Here is a 19,537-nt window from a genome sequence, read left to right as displayed (position 1 = left end):
TAGTGACCTTCAAAACAAACGAGTCTTTTCTTTTTATGCCAACATTAACAATCATAATACCATAGTTTGATGTTAGGTTAATCAACTTACAAGAATCCTCAACAAAATATATGGTAGTTTAAGATGGAGGTTTACTTAACTGATGGCAAGAATTAAACATTATGAAAATCTCTTACTTGAATCATCGATGTGGGAAACTAAGCCCACATCTCTTCAAATCATCTCTTCCTCCTTATGTCAGATAGTACATAGGTAGGAGGGAGCCCCCGGGCCAAGCTTCCCGAGGTGGCCTTTGGTTGCTTGGTTCTTATGCCGGAGTGTAGAGACTCCCCCCTATCTATGGATAGAACTTACAGGGACGCTTGCGGTTTTCAAGCGTTGGGTGCTCACACCCCATCCTTGTCGGCGAGCCTAAAACACGCAGGGCCGGTGTTTTTCCGTCACACGGAAGGGGTTGTTCCCACGTAGGTGGGAGTTTGTTCATTCTTTCTCATGATTGGAACCAGCGCAGTGCTAGGTCTTCGACTTGGAGGGATGCGACAGCATGTCACGCTGCGTCACTGTCATGAGGTGATGTGCAGGCTACTGAAGGTTTCCGACAGATCCTGCAGGAAGGTTTCCTACTGCCGGGACTGCAAGTCCTGTAGAGCGATGCACATGGTCCACTGAAAAGTCGGACCAGCGTTCTTGAGCCCGAAGGGCATGCATACATAGCAGTTCGTTCTCACTGGAGTGGTGAACGATGTCTTCTCCTCATCCTCCCTTGCCATGCTGATCTGGTGGTACCCGGAGTATGCGTCCAGAAAGCAAAGGAGGTCGCATCCCGTCGTGGAATCGACGACTTGGTCGATGCGGGGTAGCGGAAAAGGATCTTTTGGGCAGGACTTGTTGAGGTCGGTGTAGTTGACACACATGCGGAGTTTGTCGTTGGCCTTGGGGACGACGACCGGGTTGGCCAACCACTCGGGGTGGATGACCTCCCGGATGAAGCCGGCCTCCAGCATCTTCCGCACCTGGTCGCGGATGAAGTCTTGCCTCTTAGGGGCCTGGCGCCGGATCTTCTGTTGTACGGGCTGCGCACCGGGGTGCACGGCAAGATGGTGCTCGATCACCTCCCTAGGGATCCCAGGCATGTCTGACGGTTTCCACACAAACACGTCAACATTCGCCCAGAGGAAGGTGATGATCGCATCTTCCTATTTCTCTCCCAGCTCTGCCCCTATAATGACGGTCTTCTCGGGATCGTCCCCGAGGCGGACCGTCTTGGTGAGGGCGGAGCTGTCCGGAGAAAGGCGTTGTTTCGTCGACGGATGGGCAGATGACTCGGGGCGTTCCATGTGGTCGTAGAGCCGCTCGGGGCAGTGCATCGAACCCTTCACGTCGGCCTTGATGGAGATGACCCCGGTTGGGCCCAGGAGCTTGAGGGTGTTGTAGGCATAGTGGACCGTGGCCATGAACTTGGCAAGTGACGGAGGTAGATCTACATACCTCCCTGCCGAGTGGGGTCCCCGAACCCGGGCGACTACCCTGCTCGGTGACTCGGCTATGACTACTCGGCGTGCAGGACTCGGCTGTGCGCGGAAAGGATCTTCAGTAGATCAGGATGAGAGGCTCCAACTAGAAGTCCGGATATCTAGGGATCTTAACTGACCTCCTTCCTTGTAAAGCAACCCGAGAATACCTTCCTTGTACCCTTACGGCTCCTAGTCTATATAAAGGAGACGTGGGAAGTGTGACAGAACCGCCTAAAATAAACCGGTTTAAGTGCGCTAACTATCATCTTAAGCGTTAATCAAGTAAACACGCACTTAAAACAGTGTAATTCGGCAGCCTGTTGGGTTAAGGATCGAAAACACTGGAAGTCTCACCCGAAGGCGAGCGCAGATGATTACAAGCAGACATAAGTTTCTCAAATTTAAATTACAAAACAGAACTTCACAAAACAAGTTTAAAGTAATTGTCAGAGTTAATATACAACGGAATTTAGATAAAAGCTTAGTTTGAAAACAACGTTATCTACGAAGTCGTGAGAACATCACATCGAGCCCACCGATGTGAATTCTAGTTAGCTTCAACCAGCAGCAGCTACCTGAAAATAGGGTAACAACAAACCCTGAGTATACTAATACTCAGGAAGTCTTACCCGACTATGGTATATACTTAGCCGACTCCTAGACATGCAAAGCTATTTGGCTCTGGAGTTATTTTGCTGAAAAGCTACTAATAGTGGATCCTTACTTTCAGTATTTTAGCTCAAGTTTATTATGCATATACCGACTAGATTTGCCTGAACATCTAGAGCACGCATGGTTGATCACATTATCCTTTCATAGTATCACAGCCATAACTCATATTCTCAACTTTCCACTCCCAATTCCATTATTTACTACGATGTGACAGAGAGATCAAGGTTCTCATATCCGCGAGTCACGGCGAATCGATTCGATTTAATCTTGCAAGGTAGACCTAACCAACACGACACATGTAAACCCCGTCGGGCCACACGCATCAACTGTTTCCATCGTTACCACGACATCTGAATCGCGCCTGCTAAAACCCAGGTGTTGGGCCCCTCACGGTGAATTCCCAGAGAACCGGAAGGTGGCATCCATCCAACACCCGCCAACTCCCACGCCCAACGTAGCATGTAGGGATTCAAAGTATCGTTGTAAAGCGGTACACAGCTTACCGGTTTCGACTATCTCCTACTTTCGGCATGTGGTTAGTACTGTTCAATCCTCGATCAGTAGTGCCAACAACGGTACGATCCTCAATCGACACAGGCGGAGACTCACTTTCCATACCTTCCATATCCATAACCAAATTCATCTCTGCCCGGTCTCCATTTTTCCTTTCTTTCCCAATGATTCATTCTCTAGTAACCCTTTCATAAGTAACAAGGACCTATATCTCGCGAGTGACAGGAATCACTCGACTTCTATCGGGTTCCTACTTAGCACAGCATTTCTAATGATACTTGTATACTAGTAGAGACTCATAGGTACCTAGGGAGAGACATGCATACTAGGGTTTCATTCAGCTCCTAGAAAACTTAATGCACAATACTTAAATAATAACATTGAATACTGAAAGTAGGGGTTATGCTCCGGGGCTTGCCTGGGTTTGACACAAAGTCAGTGTTAGATAGATGATACTCGCTTGGCGAGCATCTGTCTTCGGTCATGCACATCGGGATCCATCCATCCATCGTCTGGATATGTCAACCAAACATCATCTTCGGGTTCGGCTCCGACTTTATCCTTTAGTTCCACGCGTCGTGCATCTAGCGTACCTATATGATATGCAACGATGCAAATGCATGAACGTAAAGAAAACAATACACGATGCATTTAAAAGGCATACAAGATAAACCGAGTCACACCACACAGATTTAAGCACCAAAAGGTGTTTAATTAGATACTACTCAAATCTTCCATAGAAAGATAGCAAGGAATATCAAGTATGGTAGGCAAAGCCGAGAGAGCAACTAAAGACTTTATTTAGCTAACAAGCCAACATAAGCAAGTTTTATAAAAACCACCAACATACTAGTTCTAAATGATTTCACAAGGTTAGCACATGAACAAAACAAGTTGCCGCAATTATCTATGCAGGAAGACATTTCTTAGCAATAACAAAAGAAAAACTATATCTAGGAACCATATAAATGTAAAAACTTGACATGCAGCAAGAATCTGATAGCACAAATTAAATAGCATGCTAAGATACTGATAGGGAGTGTAAAAACAATTTGCCAACATTTGTTGATAACATAAAGTATTTATTTTGGTCTTAGCAATACAAGCTGAATAAAAAAATAGATTTACAAACATGCACATAGCTTTTGGATCAGAATTTTTTACAGTGAAATAGGCATGCAAGGAGTAAGCTACGACATAAATTTCATAATTTTTGAACATCCAGAACTGCAGATATTAAATAAACAAAGTAAAACAAGCATTAACCATGATTAAACCAATACATCACAGAAACATTAAACAACTAGTATGTTAAATATATTTCCTAAGTTATACATGGCAAAACAAAGCTAACCCAACTAGCTTTACCTTTTTTTTCCATTTTTCTACTATTTACTATGCATTTTCAAAGCTTGCAACCACTTAAACTAACATTTAAATTAGAGCAAAAACTATTTCGAAACTGAAGATCAACCTATAAGGAAAGTTGTAGATCTTAGAACAAGGAATCCAACAAATTTTAGTTTGTATTTTTCTGATTTTTCTATGATTTACTATGATTTTTTAAAGTTTCAGCCAATTTATTACAAAAGAACCCTTCGCAGCACTATTCATATGAGTCTTGGTTTGTGCAGTTAGCCCCCTGAAAAAGGTTCAATTGTTGCGTGGAGGCCCTGGTCGCGATTTGGAACAGGAGAGAATGGGGAAACGGTGATTCCGGCCATGGGGGTGCTTGCTGGCTGCGAGGAAGGGGTGGGGGAGTTTCAGGGTGTCAAAAGCTACCTGTGGGTGGCTTCTTTGAGGGTTGGGGGCGACCGGAGAGGCGCCGGCGGCAGGAGCAGTGAGCGGCGGCGGTGGCGGCGGCGTGTGGTGGTGGCCCGACAAGGGATAGCTGGGGCGGCACGAACCTACGACCAGTGCGGAGCTGGGGCGCGCCGTGGCGCGGAGCAGTGCGGCGCGCGTGCGGCCCGCGGCGAGCGGCAGCGTGGCGGCGGTGGTGCCATGAACGAGCATGGAAACTCGTGGAACGCGATGGAACGTGGAGAGCACGAGCTTCAGCGAGTCGAGAGGAGTCGATTCTAGCCGTCGGTTGGTGGAAACTGTGACCGAGAATGGAGTTCGGCGGCGGCCTGAGTTTCGACGAAACTTTAATGGAGACCGGTGGGCGGGGGTGTCGATTTCGGTCGAGGTAGGGCGAGACCGGGCTTGGGGAGGTGCAGCAGAGGTGGAGGAGGATGAGGGGAAGGCTTGGGCGCGAGGAATCGAAGAGGGGCGCAGCCGGGGATGGCCGGAGTGGGCGGCGGAGCAGCTCAGCATGGTGTTTGGCATGAACGCAGACGAGCAGAGCTGAGCACGTGCGGGTGGAAGCATGGAGAAGGCCGAACACTTGAGCAAGGGAGATGGAGGTGAGAAGTGAGAGACGTGCTGGGTTCGACCTGCTCGTCGATTGGGAGCACGGGGAAGCTTCGTGCGACTGGCATCGTGGCGTGCTGACGCTCGAGAGGGAAGGAGGAGATGACAGGTGGGTCCAGTGAACAATGACCTTAAGAAATATCTTCTACAGTGAATCTATTCCAAAACTCAAAATTTCATATAGAAACTCGAAAACTTCCAAGAATGAAAGTTGTTCAAAATTTGATTTCCTCCAACTTTTGTTTTAGGCAAAACTTCATTTGAAAATCAAATCATGGTTTAAAATTTGAAATGTTAAAACCAAAGCATTAATGTCTTATTCAAAGCAAAATTAAAAGTTTTCTTCAAATTTTGTGCTGAAACTTAAAAAAACCATAAACACGAAAGTTTTTCACCACTCCAAACTCTACAAGTTTATTTTTAGGCAAAAGTTTATTTGAGCAAGAATTTAAAAATTATTTTTAAAACATGTTTCATTGGATTTGAAAAATAGTAATCATTTCTTGTGTTAACAAGCTAGCAAAAATGTAATTAAAAAATATTTTATGCATGCACAGTTAGTGTTAATGACAATACCAAACACATGATTAACCTTAACCACAGGGATTAACACCTGGGGTGTTAAAAAAGACCCATAGAGACTTCTTCTTTTGGCAGCATTACACAAACCCTAATACAACCCCGAACACAAGACGTAGGGTTTTACGCACATCGCGGCCCGAACCTGTCTAAGTCGCTGCGTCTTCGTGTTACCATCGAGCTCTTGGTCCTGAGATCCCCATCCTGAAACTCTACCGCCGGGTACACCCCTGGTGGACTGGCCACAATCCAACAGTGAGCATTGGGCGCCCAAGTATGGCATTGTAGGGGAGGTCGAAGTGGGCCACATCGAATGTGATGTTCTCCGTGCAGAAGTTGTCCCTCCCGCCGAACGAGACGGGAAGCTCGATCTGCCCCAATGGGACGGTCTTCCCGTCGGTCACACCGCAGAACGGGGCTAAAGGGGTGAACTTGCGCTCCTCGATCTGCATCCTGCGGAACACCTCCGACGATAGCAGGTTGACGCTTGCTCCGCCGTCCACCAGGGTCTTGCCGACCCCGATGTTGCAGATGGTGGGCGTTACGACGACTGGGAGGAGACCCACGCCCGCCGTGTTGGATGGGTGGTCACTCCGGTCGAACGTAATGAGAGTGCTCGACCACTTGAGAGGTTGGGAGCCCCCAGGTACCGGGATGCCGTGCAGACCTCCCCCCAGAGGAGCTTGGCCCTCCTCCGGGACAGCGGTTACCTCGCCCCACCGAAGATGGTGGCGACCGCGTGCTACGGCTCCTGGAAGCCCAAGCCAGGCCAACCTGGGCCAGCCTGGTCGTGTCGTCGTGGTCGTCACGGCGATGGTTGTCGCGGCCCCGCTGGCGCTCGCCGTGAGGTCCTTGACGAGGCGGCACTTGGTGAGGTCGTGCCGGTCGGTGCAGTGGAGCTCGCACCACTTGCCACTGTCCTGGCGAGGAGGAGCGGGCTTCCTTCCGCCACCGGCAGGGGTTCCCCTGGGAGCTGGTTTCAGCCCTCCCTCCGCGGCCAGGACAGCGGCAGCGTTCCTCTTGTTCGCCTTGGCACCGGGCTTCGGGCCGTCGCGCGCTGGAGGCTCCTCGGGGGCGCCACGGCGCTCGACCCTGGCGTATGCCTCGGCTTCCCGGGCGTACTTGTCCGCTAACGCGAACAGCTCGGAGACGGTCTCCACATTGTGGGTCTCCAGCTTGCCCACCATCCACTTGTTGGTGACTCCCTCGCTGAACGCCATGATGACGGCGGCCGGCGAGATGCTGGGGATGGTGTTGCGTACCTGGCTGAAATGCTGGATGTATTGGCGCAGTGTTTCGCCCTTGCGTTGTCGGACAGTGAGGAGGTCGCCGCGGGTCCCCGGTCGGGTGAACGACCCGGAGAAGTTGGTGACGAACTGCTCACACAGCTCCCCCCAGGATCCGACAGATCCCGGTGGGAGGTTCATCAACCACGAGCGAGCAGTGCCCCGGAGGGCGACGTGGAAGTAGTTGCCCAAAACCTGGGGGCCTCCTCCCGCCGCCTGGATGGCGGTGGTGTAGATTTGGAGGAATTCCTCCGAGTTGATGGTGCCTTCGTATTTCTCGGGCAGGTCCGGACGGAACTTGGTGGGCCAGTTGACCCGCCGCAACTTCGCCGTGAAAGACTGGCAGCCGGCCCCATACGGGCCGATGTCGTCGTCGGAGGTGGTGCCGTTGCCTGCGGGCAAGCCAGATGATGCATGCTCGTCGGTGGCTTGGCGCCGCTTCTTCTGCGCTCTCTCCAGAGCGGTGCGGGCATCCTCGCTAGCCCTCACCTCATTGAGGTGAGACCGGAGGTTGGGGGGGGGGGGTTCTCTCGATGCAGGTAGCCGATCGCAGGGGCTGCACCGTGGGCTCCCCACGGTGGCGCAGCTTTGCGCCTTAGGTCCTGGCGCGGCCTTCCGCACCAGACTAGCCAGCTCGTCGAGCCATTCTCCCTCAGGGGTGCATGCTCCCGCCCCTTAGGGGAATGCTAGCACGACCAAGGCGGCTGCAAGCCGGCGGGCCTCGCCCCGCGCTTCCGCCCAGAACCGGGCGCCGCGGGCGTCGGCCGTCGTCGTTCCGCCGGACTAGGCCCTGGGGGCGTCGAGCCGCGGCGGTGCAGTGACATGCAATACCTCCCGTTAGACGGCCGGAATCGCAGTTGGCGAGCCCCCAGCCCCCAGACAAAAAGGGGCGCTAGAAAGCCCTCAGTGCGGATGCGCGCGTTCGTTGCCGCTCTCGCCGTCGGAACAGTCAGAGCGGTCCGCCATGGATTCTAAGAGGTGGAGCTTCATAGAAAGGAAATCTTACGTGCTATACCCCTTACCTGGCACGCCAGCTGACGGTGGGTGATTACCGCGAGTAGGGATTCGTGGGAACCGCCGTTTAGAGATTTGGCCAAGGGTATAAACCGCGCAAGGATCTCCCCTAAGGAAGCGAGTTGAGACAGTTGTTTTTAGACAAGTTCAAGCTGCCCGGAGGCGTAATACCCTATGTCCTATGTGTTGTGATTGGTTCTTTGCTGATCCCGAGTTGGGGAGCCCAAGTCCGAGATGTATGAGTTAGGTACCGAAAGAGCCGGTCCCCTTACATGCCCTGGGACCTTCCTATCTATACACTGTTACTTCCTTCTCTGTTGCTCTCTTACTAGTGTGAACGCCCTCTTTGCACTGTAGGCGCCGTCTTTTAGGTTGCCCTGCTTCTATCAGGTGAGCAGGCATCTTGTCGGGCCCGCAGGAGCAGTGTTCTGGGACCCGCCGGAGGCATCCTGGGGTGACCTCGGGGCATTCCGGGTCAACCACGGGGCGTCGCCCGGGGTGGCTCTAGCTTTTACCGCGATGGGGGCGCGGTAAACGACGGTGGGTCCCGGCCACCGTCCATCTTCAAGCTGATAGGACGGGTAGCTCAGGATAAGCTATCCGCCGCCCGTCATCATATCTTCTGAGTGCACGACATCCCCATAATCATGATGTTCTTACGGGGAAGCCGTGCACTCCTTCGGGCTCTGCGCCAAGCCTGGCTGCTGGGCACGGTAACTGTCTGGTAAAGATATTTTTACCGGGCGGGTGTCTTCGAGGGGAAGGAAACGCTCCTCCCGGGCTTCGCGTGTTGGGTCAGGCCCGCCCCGCTCTTGGTGGGTGCCCGCCTCCTGTGGGGGGACGTCCCTGGTGGGGACCCACAGCTGCGCTCGACTGAAGTCGCCGGCTGACGCAGCTAGCGGGTCCCTCCTTTAATCGCGCATGAGTCCGGAGTTATGGGGTTCCCGTTCCCATTACGCTGACAATACCGGTTTATATGATTAATTTTGTAGGCATTCTTATTCATGAAATGTTCCCAAATTACGTGATAATCTACATTTTGTAGAAAATAGCTTGATATGGAAAAAGAATTATGTACGTTCTCTGTTGCATTATTATTACCTTGACCATCTCGGAAGATAAAGTACCTATTCATACTTGAAAGTCTACCAAAATTCTTCCTTAATTGTCTTCTGTAATTTTTGTTTGGATCATTGTATATATTACATTATCTGGCTGCCTTTTTCTATATGTTTTTTTACTAGATGAACTCAAAGTTCTACTCTCCATTATTTTAAATTGGAGTAAAATGCAACAGAGATCCACCAACTTGTAAGGATGTGACATTTAGGTCCACGAACTCCAAATGTGCATTTTTAGATCCATCTACTTGTAATTCGTGTCATTTAAGTCCATAAACTATGAAAGTGTATTTTTAGGTCCATAGACTTGTAAGTTGTATCACTTAGATCCATAAACTCCGATAGTGCATTTTTATGTCCATAAACTTTTAAGTTGTGTCACTTAGATCCATAAACTTCGATAGTGCATTTTTAGATTTATGAACTTCATCCATGAGCAATCGTGTGACTATAGACCCTTAGAGGTCGCCCTGATATAGTTATCCATAAATATCTTTCAACCCCACCAAGAACCACTCTGGGTTGACCAAGTCTAACATCGTCACAAGATTTTTCGCCACTATAACTTGCACCACCATATCCGGCCACCCACGCCATGCCACAGAGGATATAATATCCTCTACCACGGTACACATGTTATTGAGTCCCTCTATAACCTCCTCCAAGCATGTTATTGAACTAATGTGAAGCCGTTAGACCGGTCAAGGGAACCGGTCAGACCGGTCGTCGGGCAAAACCAGCGACAGCCGACGAACACTCGTCCGGGAAGGACCCGTCACAGCAAGCACGTTTAGGGTTGTTCTAGGATCGATAAGCCATCTAGAACACGTTCAGACGTCATGGAGACGAAGGAAGAACAACAGATGAAGGTTGGAAAATCTAGAATTTGGAGAAAAGATAAAAACGATAAAAAGTAGTAGATTGGTTTGTTTTTTATCGATTGGATCCCTCAATCGGTCGTGACACTTTATATTTATAAGGTGAGAATTACTTACCCTAAAAAAATTCTGTTTACAGATCTAAATCTATAAAAATCTTTATTTGCACTCAGACTCCTCATAGACTAGTCGGACCCGTCGGCCTCTGCTGGATCAACTATAGGGTCCAGGCCGGTCAGACTGCTCGGACAGACCGGCTGCTGTCAATTTTAACCATCAATCTGATGTTGCAACACGATGTATTTAAAAACAGGTCAGATGCATCAAATAAAAAAGATATTTTTAATGTAAAACGAAAATACTATTTTAAAGCACAAGCCTAGAGCCTTCAAAAAGTAGAGGGGCCGGCTCGAGGCCAGCGCCGAGTGACGCTGGCAGAGACGCAGCTTCTCGGTGGGGCCGTTGGATTGGAGCACCCGCCACGCGTCCCCCATCTGGAGCGGGTTGCCCAGGCCACGCTCTGCACCCCTTCTCCACGCAAAATTTCCGCACCCGCAGGCCGCCGCCGCCGCCGCCGTAATCCCGCACACCGCCAGTCCGCCGCCCGCCGTCGCGAACTCGCGGCCCGCCCGCTCCCGACTGCACCACACGATGAGGTCGCTGCGAGCGGCGCAGACTTCCCGCTCCCTCCTCTCCGCCCGCCCGCTCCACGGCGCGGCCTCCCCAGCGGCCGCCCCTGGCTCGAGGTGGTGCGCTCCGATGGTGCCGCCGCCCCGCTTGCCGCCTCCTTCCCCGAGGGTGATGCCGGCCGGGATCGCTGGCGCCGTGTCTTTCTCTCTTACCTTCGCTACTGTAGTGGCGGCGGAGGTGAAGGCGAAGGAGCGGCCGCCTACGGATCTGTTGCCGCAGAATGTGGTGCTATACCAGTATCAGGCGTGCCCGTTCTGCAACAAGGTCAGAGGTGAGTCTTCCTTTCCTTTGCTCCAGTCTCGCGATTCTGGCATCTATCTTTCCGATCTACGGCACGTTTGGAATTAAGTTTTCGCTGTAGAGATTTCTGGGGTTCTGGGGATAGGAGATTTTTATGCTCTACAAATTAATATTGGTACTAGTATGTCATTGTAATTGCTACGGAAGTCCGGCGAGGGACATCCTCTTGATGCAATGCTAACTTTACTAGCTTCTTGATCTGGATTAGAAAGCAAACAGACAAATAAAAGTCGAGAAAGTCTTTTGTTTTAGGATAATATGAAGTTTTTTGAAGGTACATCATGTTAAATAATCAAATGACGGATGATTTGCTCTGTTTGCTCGTAATTCAACAAGGAATAGTTTATTGCAAAACAGTGCATCACCACTGAGAGGAGTACTAGTTTGCTGAAAATTTTTGTTTCAGTGTTGGTTTTTCCATTAAATAAGAGCAGTAGGACAGTAGCAATTGTCTGTTTGAAAACAATAACTTGTTCTGTTCTTGAATATTGGTGCTCCCACTGCCATGACACTAACCTTTTTTCCATTGCCTTCATATCAGCCTTCTTAGACTATCATGATATACCATACAAGGTTGTGGAAGTTAATCCATTGAGCAAAAAGGAAATCAAGTGGTCTGATTACAAGAAAGTCCCGATATTGACAGTAGATGGTGAACAGCTTGTTGATTCATCAGGTTACACTTTTTTTTTTTGATCTTTTGTCCTTTTTCATCACCGTACTTGCAAATCCCATGTTCTTTTTTCCCTATGGGCGAAGCAATGAATTCATTTTGCATTTTTCTGATCTGTTTTTGGCAGATATAATCAATATACTACACCGCAGGATCAGACCTGATGATGAACTCACAAATGAAGAAGAAGCAAAATGGCGAAGGTATCTTATCATTACTTTCATTAATTGCCTGTGCAGTTAGTGGTGCTTGATATGATTTCATGGTGTTGGTTCTCTCATTATTTAGCTTTTGTGTTATAGTGTTCTTTTTTTTTTAAATTTATGTATATGTGTTACTAAGTTATGACTTTCCATTGCAAAATTTCTAGCGAGCCCATGGTGTGGAAGTTAGAAGGAATATAGTATTTTAAAGTTAAACAAAACAAACATCAAATTAAATTTGCCTTGTTAAATTTCAGGTTCTGCTAGTTCCTTGAAATGTTTGCAAATAACTTTTTCGTAACTCCTTGCTTCCGCACATGTTTGAAGAAACTTGTGCCAACCCAGCTGCCTTTTGCCCTGTACTGACCTTATCGCTGTACCATTCACTACCACTATGGCCCATTGGGGCGAACTGGTATTCTATTGGAATCAGTTTTTTTTTAAATTATGCTTTCCTCACCACTCTGCATGATTATGCCTAAAACCAGTGCTTAAAAAGAACAGTGCCATACACAAGGTGGTACAACACTTTACTTAGAGATAGGCATTTTTTTTTCTAGGTGGTTTTCTGTATTTGCTTTATGTTTATTGTGTTGATATGCCAAAAGCACAGCTGATTAGGCGCTGAGGAGCCTGACCACCTGCCTATAGCGTTGCAATTTTCAAAACATTGGTAGGATCTCTTGCTTGTCCAAATTTCTTTTTTCTTCTAATGTTTGTTCCTTTATCTAGGTGGGTTGATGAGCACCTTGTGCACATGTTGTCTCCTAACATATATCGGACAACTTCAGAAGCTCTAGAATCTTTTGACTACATTTCCCAACATGGTAACCTGATAAAGTCTCAACTCTGTTCTGTGTATCCTTCTATGCTTCCTTTATTTCTGTTGAAATTTAGAGGTGCACTTTCAGTGTCTTTTGAATGCCTGTGCAAATTTAAGCTCATGCTTCTAATTATTGAGGGCCACATAAAGCACACAATTGTAAATAGGTGGTATTTGGGTGATATCTGCATGCAATCAAGTTGATAGGAAGTTGTGAATTCTGAATTCCACAATGAACAATGATGAGAAACATATCTGGATCAAATTGGATTATATTTTTGCTTGGTCTTTAATGAGGGGTTACAGACAGATCTGGATAATTGTCCAATGTTGAAAATACCTATTTCTTGTTGCCACTCCCAAATCTGTTTCCATTCATTTTATTCCAATTACCATCATTCCACAGTAATGCCTGCTACTATTCGAGATCTTCAGCATCCCATTGATTTCCAATATTTGTGACAACAGCACAACACTATCTGCAGTGGGGTTCTGTTGTTACCTGAGATGGAGAGAGAGACTGTCGAGAGCAAGAGCCAAGAGTAGCAGCCAGCAGCAAGTAGATGAAGAGAGAGCACATGGGCCACATGGGCCTAGAGTATATGGGCCAAGATATATACTTAACACCCCCCTTCAAACTCAAGGCGGAGATGGAGGATCCGAAGCGTTGAGTTTGAGCAGATGAAGCCGATGTTGCTCTCGAGTTTGTGCTTTAATGAAAAAATCTGCCACTTGCAGTTCTGATGGCACATACTGGAGAGCAATCGTCTTTTGATGACAGTGAGACCGAGTGAAGGAGGCATCAACACCAATATGCTTGGTAAGTTCATGTTTCACAGGATCATTGGCAATCTGTATGGCTCCAGTATTATCACAGAGAAGAGGTGTGGGGGCATCAGGAGAGATGCCAAAATCAGCTAATAACCAATGAAGCCATACAATCTCTGAAGTGGTAGTGGCAAATGCTCGAAGTTCTGCCTCTGTACTAGACCGAGATACAGCTGCCTGCTTCTTAGACTTCCATACAAGAGGAGAAGAGCCAAGAAATATGCAATAACCAGTGACAGAACGACGATCTGTTGGATCACTCGCCCAAGTGGAGTCTGAATAAGCATGAAGACGAAGCGGACTATCACGAGCATAAAACAAACACTGAGATGATGTCCCTCTTAAGTATCTCAACACACGAAGCAAATGTCCAAAATGAACTGAAGTAGGAGCACCCACAAACTGACTCAAAATATGGACTGTATGTGCAATGTCAGGTCTGGTAACAGTGAGATAAACAAGACTGCCCACAATATGCCTATATCTTGAAGGATCCGCCAAAGGTGTACCATCATTAGGACGAAGCTGCAAGTGAAGATCCATTGGTGTTGCAGCAGTTCGATTATCAGTAATGCCAGAACGAGCAATAAGATCTTGTATATATTTGGACTGAGAAAGGTAATAGCCCTTGGCAGAACGCAAAACCTCAATCCCTAAGAAATAACTGAGAGGACCCAAATCAGACATCTGAAAGTGCTCACCAAGTTGCTTCTTGACATGAGAAATGTGTTCCACATCATCCCCCGTAATCAACATGTCATCAACATAGAGGAGAAGCAAGGTACGACCACGCGGAGATAGATGAATAAATAAAACAGGATCATGATCACTCTGTGAAAAACCAGTAGCCAGTATTACAAAGACAAAACGCTCAAACCAAGCACGAGGGGCCTGTTTAAGGCCATATAATGCACGACGAAGATGACAAACATATCCTGGAGGTGCATCAACACCTGGTGGAAGCTGCATATAAACTTCCTCATGTAAATCACCATGAAGAAAAGCATTCTTAACATCCATCTGAGAGATAGTCCAAAAACAAGAAGCAGCCGCTGCAATCAGAGTACGAACAGTGGTCATGTGTGCAACAGGAGCAAATGTCTCATCATAATCATGCCCCTTTGTCTGCTGAAAACCCCTGGCAACGAGACGAGCTTTATATCTCTCAATAGAACCATCTGACTTGGTTTTAATTTTGAACACCCATTTACATGTGATAGACACTGCATGTGGTGGTAATGGAACAAGATCCCAAGTTCCTGTCCGATCAAGGGCAGCAAGCTCCTCAGACATAGCAAGCTGCCATTCAGGAATACCAACAGCTTCCTGATAAGTGACTGGCTCATGAACAAGTGCATTCACACGAGGAAAACCATACTTATCTTCAGGATGAATAGTACTACGATCTCGTAGATTATATCGTGGACCAGTCTGTAACTCATCAGAAACAATATGTGACTCATCAATATTATTATTAGAAGCATCAACAACAGGCGTGTCAGGACTAGCCGAGGTGGGAGAACTAGAAGGAAGCTCAGTGGGGATTTTGGGACGATGAGTGAAGAAACGTGTGATAGGTGGTTTTGAAAAAGGGTGAGGTGGAGGTGGAGGTGGAGGTGGAGGTGGAGGTGGAGGAGGTGGTGTTGGAGGTGGAGGAGTTGGTGTAGGTGTCTCATAGAGAGGAGGCGTGATGGAAATAGGAGGAAGACACATAAAAGACGTAGACTCTGTGGAAGAATATGAGGGCTGTGTAGAGGGGTTATAAAAGAAAGGACGATTCTCATCAAATGTCACATCACGGGAGATACGTATGCGACGAGCAGAAGGGTCATAGCAACGATAACCCTTATGTCCAGGACTATACCGTAGAAAAACACATTCAACCGACTGGGCAGTCAACTTAGTCCGTTCACGAGGAGCAAGCAAGACATAACATGTGCAACCAAAAACCCGAAGGTGATCATAGTTGGGAGGTATACCAAAAAGAACCTCACCGGGACATTTGCCAGCAAGTTTGGAGGAAGGTTGCCGATTAATAAGATAAACAGCAGTGGATACAACTTCTCCCCAAAAATGAGAAGGCATAAAAGATGCAATGAGAAGTGTGCGAGCAGTCTCTATAAGATGGCGATGTTTACGTTCAGCAACACCATTTTGAGCATGAGCGCCTGCACATGAGAGTTGAGCAAGGGTACCCTCGGAGGTGAGAAATTGGCGAAAAGCTGAGGACAAGTATTCACCTCCAGAATCAGAACGAAACACTTTAACAGCAGTGGAAAATTGAGTGTGCACCATGCGAGCAAAGGACTGGTAAATAGAACACAGTTGGGATCGATGTTTCATAAAATAGATCCAAGTGTATCGAGAATGGTCATCAATGAAAATGACATAGTAACGGTGACCTCCCTTGGAAGTAAAAGGTGCAGGTCCCCAGACATCTGAGTGAATAAGATCAAAAGGTCGAGCAGAATGAGAAGTACTAGTAGAATATGGGAGTTGTACCTGTTTGCCAAGCTGGCAACCCTTGCAGTGGAAACTAGAATCAATAGGGATACGACCAAGACGACCCTCATTAATCAGGGTAGACAATCGAGACCCACATAGGTGGCCAAGACGATGATGCCACTTGGCGAAAGATGAACCTGATGATGACACAGCTGATGACACACGAGCGGTAGAAGAAGGAAGATGTAAGGTGTCCAGAACATAGAGGTTAGAAGAATCTCTACTGCGATGACCAGTCCCAATCACACTTCCACTCTGACGATCTTGGATAAAACATGATGAATCATCAAATCCAACAAAGCAGTTCATATCAGCTATTTGACCAACTGACAGAAGATTCATAGACAACTGAGGTACACAGGAAACATCAGGTATATAAAAATGGGGAGAATGAAGGGAACCTTGATGAGTAATATGACATAATGTACCATCAGCAGTGTGGATAGAAGTAGCATTAGTGACTGGTTGACATGCTACCAACTTAGACTTGTCAGACGTCACATGAAAAGAAGCCCCTGAATCCCGAATCCAAGACTGCGAAGCGAAGTTCTGAGAGGCAGCAACGATTGACACAGTTCCACTAGTATGAACCGCAGCACTAGGCTTGATATCATTAGCCATAACACTGGATTGCAACATGTGGAAGAAAGCTGATACTTGTACTTGTCACAGAGCACCAGCAGCAACCAGTCAGCAACAAGGCAGCAGCAGTATAGAACAATTGAGGAGCCAGAGCACCAGACGTGCAGCACCGGGCTGAGCAGAGCAGAGGAGGCGGCGCCCCCCCTCCTCTGAGCAGAGCAGAGGAGCACCGGGCTGAGCAGACAGAGCACCCCCCCCCTTCCTCTTGCTTGCTGTAAAATAGCAGCAGAGCAGAGGCGGCGGCAAACAGGGGCGGGTAGCAGGCAGGCGGCGAACAGGGGCGGGCGCGCCCACACAGCGCGCAGACGGCGCGCGAACAGGGGCAGGCGCACCCACACAGCGCGTGGAGGTGCGGCGCGCGGACGGCGCGGAAGGGTGGTGCGCAGACGGCGCGCGGACGGGAAGACGGACGCTGCAACGGGCGGCTGGGAAGGGCCGCGACGGGCGGCCAGGAGGTGGTGCCGCGACGGGCGACGGACGGCAGCAGAGACGGGCGGACGGCGGCAACGACGGGCTGTGCCGACCGCAAGAATGAAGGCCGGCAGATGAAGACGAACGGCGCCGGCGGGTGGAGTCACCACCGCGACGGGCGGACGGCGGCCAGCGGACGGACGGCGGCGGAAAAAGTGGATCTTGGCTGTGATACCATGTTACCTGAGATGGAGAGAGAGACTGTCGAGAGCAAGAGCCAAGAGTAGCAGCCAGCAGCAAGTAGATGAAGAGAGAGCACATGGGCCACATGGGCCTAGAGTATATGGGCCAAGATATATACTTAACATCTGTGACATCACCTTTTTCCCCCCTTGCCATATGAATAAAGTACCCATCTTCTACATATCATTTTCCCTAATCAGGTTGTGCGTGAGATAGATGCAGATGTTTCTTTATTGGGGTAAAAATCCATCTAGTGAGAAGTAAAGGTATATTCAAAAATTATATGCTCTAGTGAGTTGGAGATTCACAGTAGGTCCCCAGAGAAGGCTATTACATCCTTTTCGGTCCTCTGCTGGGTTGTTCCATACTCTGGGTGCATGGGAACATGAAATGTATTACATAATATTCAGAACATGTGTCTCGTTGTTCACTTTGACCTCAATACAATTGTGAAGCCTTCTTCTGTATCTTGGCAAATATGAAGGACAAGCACACCATTACCTTTAATCTCTTAGTTAGATTCTGATCTATGAAACCCATTTTGCGAGTTGCATACTCAGATAGTGTTAACCATGGCAGCATCATGTCTAGTGTCAGAAGCATAATTTTCTTTTGGTGGTTGCATCTAACAGCTAGGAACTCTTCATAACATTGCAGAGATATTGCACTTAAAACTTCATCTCTCACTTTATTTTACATCTGCACATACATATGTTTTTGCCTTCTTTGTTTGGTGATTTTATATCAGCTCAAAAATACCAGCAAATACATCGAATTGCTTGGATGTTTTTCCTTTTTGCTCCATACACAATATCTGACACAAACATTTTGATGTTGTGAAACTGGCAAAGAAACAGCATAAGAGTCAAGTCTTGATCATTGATGAACCTTGACTTATTACTTTTTCTGGCTAATGCATTTTGCAAATAAACACATTTTCTAGTACGGACAGTCGATGTTGTCTCATAATAAAGGGTTGTTTCCTATACGTCTATCCAGAAAAAAATTGTGCGATTTTTGTTCTCTGATTTCTCTACCGATGATTTTAGCTATTGTGAAAAAAAAACTATTAGAAGATTGTACTGTACCAACTGATGTGATGACTACTCAAATTTACATTGGGTGGGACATGATTTTATTACTTGTTTCAAACAATATGTTCTTATCCTTCAAACCTTTGTGATGCAGGTAATTTCAGTTTTACAGAGAGGTTTGCTGTGAAGTATGCTGGTGCTGCGGTCATGTACATGGTATCGAAGAAGCTAAAGAAGAAATACAATATGACCGATGAGCGTGCTTCATTGTATGATGCTGCCAACACATGGGTTCAAGCCCTGAATGGAAGAGATTTCCTCGGTATCCTATTTATTTATTTGCAAAGAAAATAAAATTCATAGAAACAGGGAAATAGTAGAGATAAGTTGATTTTCTTGAACCAGTAGTAACTGTGTGGTTGTTTTGTCTTGGTACATTTTCCTCCAGGTGGTTCCAAGCCTAACTTGGCAGACCTTGCAGTCTTCGGTGTTCTGAGACCTATTCGGTACTTGAGATCAGGAAAGGATATGGTTGAGAATACTCAAATCGGTGAGTGGTACCTGCGAATGGAAGATGCAGTTGGGGAACCATCAAGAATCGAGGAGTAGAAGGAAAACCATAATTTTGACATTGGACTATGTCCTTAAGACACCAAGCTTTTCAAAATTTTGCCATAATCTAGTGTATGAAATAATTCTTTGCCATATACAATGCACGGAGGAACTGTGATTTGACCTGGAAACATGGTTGTGGTTGTTTGTGGTGATATGGTCTGACGACATACTTTGAAGGATCTAAAACTTCGGATGATGTCTGCTGTCCCTACAGTTTGTACAGTTTGTCAGAGCATCAGTTTATCAGAGCATGGATTAGCCATGACGAGGTGACGGCAAGGTGGTCAGGACAATGCTAAAACGATTTGAACACCATTAGGGCGCGTTTAGTTCGCGAAATTTTTTAGGTTTGGCTACTGTAGCACTTTCGTTTTTATTTGTTAATTAGTGTCCAATTATGAACTAATTAGGTTCAAAAGATTCATCTTATCATTTCCGGCTAAACTGTGCAATTAGTTATTTTTTTAAACTACATTTAATGCTTCATGTATGTCTAAAAATTCGATGTGATGGATAATCTTGAAAATTTTTGGGAACTAAACAGGGCCTTGCCACATTCTGCAGAACAACAGCGCAGAATA

At 47.4% G+C, this 19,537-nt stretch overlaps 2 protein-coding genes across 2 annotated transcripts; one reads left to right on the top strand and one right to left on the bottom strand.

Moving 5' to 3' along the window:
* Window positions 1-2,071: 2,071 nt before the first annotated feature.
* On the bottom strand, window positions 2,072-10,483 carry LOC120674803. Its single transcript, XM_039955923.1, has 3 exons — window positions 10,369-10,483; window positions 5,945-7,368; window positions 2,072-2,089 (listed from the first exon to the last, which is right to left on the bottom strand). The coding sequence occupies exons 1-3, from the start codon at window positions 10,481-10,483 to the stop codon at window positions 2,072-2,074; spliced, it is 1,557 nt and encodes a 518-aa protein (XP_039811857.1).
* A 44-nt stretch (window positions 10,484-10,527) lies between these two features.
* Window positions 10,528-19,152, top strand: LOC120673690 (prostaglandin E synthase 2-like). The gene is made up of 6 exons (XM_039954656.1): window positions 10,528-10,950; window positions 11,521-11,655; window positions 11,780-11,855; window positions 12,588-12,682; window positions 18,496-18,663; window positions 18,790-19,152. The coding sequence occupies exons 1-6, from the start codon at window positions 10,641-10,643 to the stop codon at window positions 18,948-18,950; spliced, it is 945 nt and encodes a 314-aa protein (XP_039810590.1). The 5' UTR covers window positions 10,528-10,640; the 3' UTR covers window positions 18,951-19,152.
* The last annotated feature ends 385 nt before the right edge of the window (window positions 19,153-19,537 follow it).

This window comes from Panicum virgatum, chromosome 5N (assembly GCF_016808335.1).
Source record: "Panicum virgatum strain AP13 chromosome 5N, P.virgatum_v5, whole genome shotgun sequence".
Classification (NCBI taxonomy): Eukaryota; Viridiplantae; Streptophyta; class Magnoliopsida; order Poales; family Poaceae; genus Panicum; species Panicum virgatum.
Note: the sequence above shows the minus strand (reverse complement) of the source record. Positions and strands in the feature narration are given on the sequence as shown.

What these genes read in the sequence shown, in the direction of transcription:
- LOC120674803 (XM_039955923.1), bottom strand. Translation starts at nt 10,483, where the DNA reads ATGGGGGACGCGTGGCGGGTGCTCCAATCCAACGGCCCCACCGAGAAG. An exon ending in CTACTTTTTGAAGGCTCTAG is followed by an intron (nt 7,369 to 10,368) that starts GCTTGTGCTTTA and finishes GCTTGCCCGCAG; the next exon opens with GCAACGGCACCACCTCCGAC.
- LOC120673690 (XM_039954656.1), top strand. Translation starts at nt 10,641, where the DNA reads ATGAGGTCGCTGCGAGCGGCGCAGACTTCCCGCTCCCTCCTCTCCGCC. An exon ending in GAAGAAGCAAAATGGCGAAG is followed by an intron (nt 11,856 to 12,587) that starts GTATCTTATCAT and finishes TCCTTTATCTAG; the next exon opens with GTGGGTTGATGAGCACCTTG. An exon ending in TGACTACATTTCCCAACATG is followed by an intron (nt 12,683 to 18,495) that starts GTAACCTGATAA and finishes TTTGTGATGCAG; the next exon opens with GTAATTTCAGTTTTACAGAG.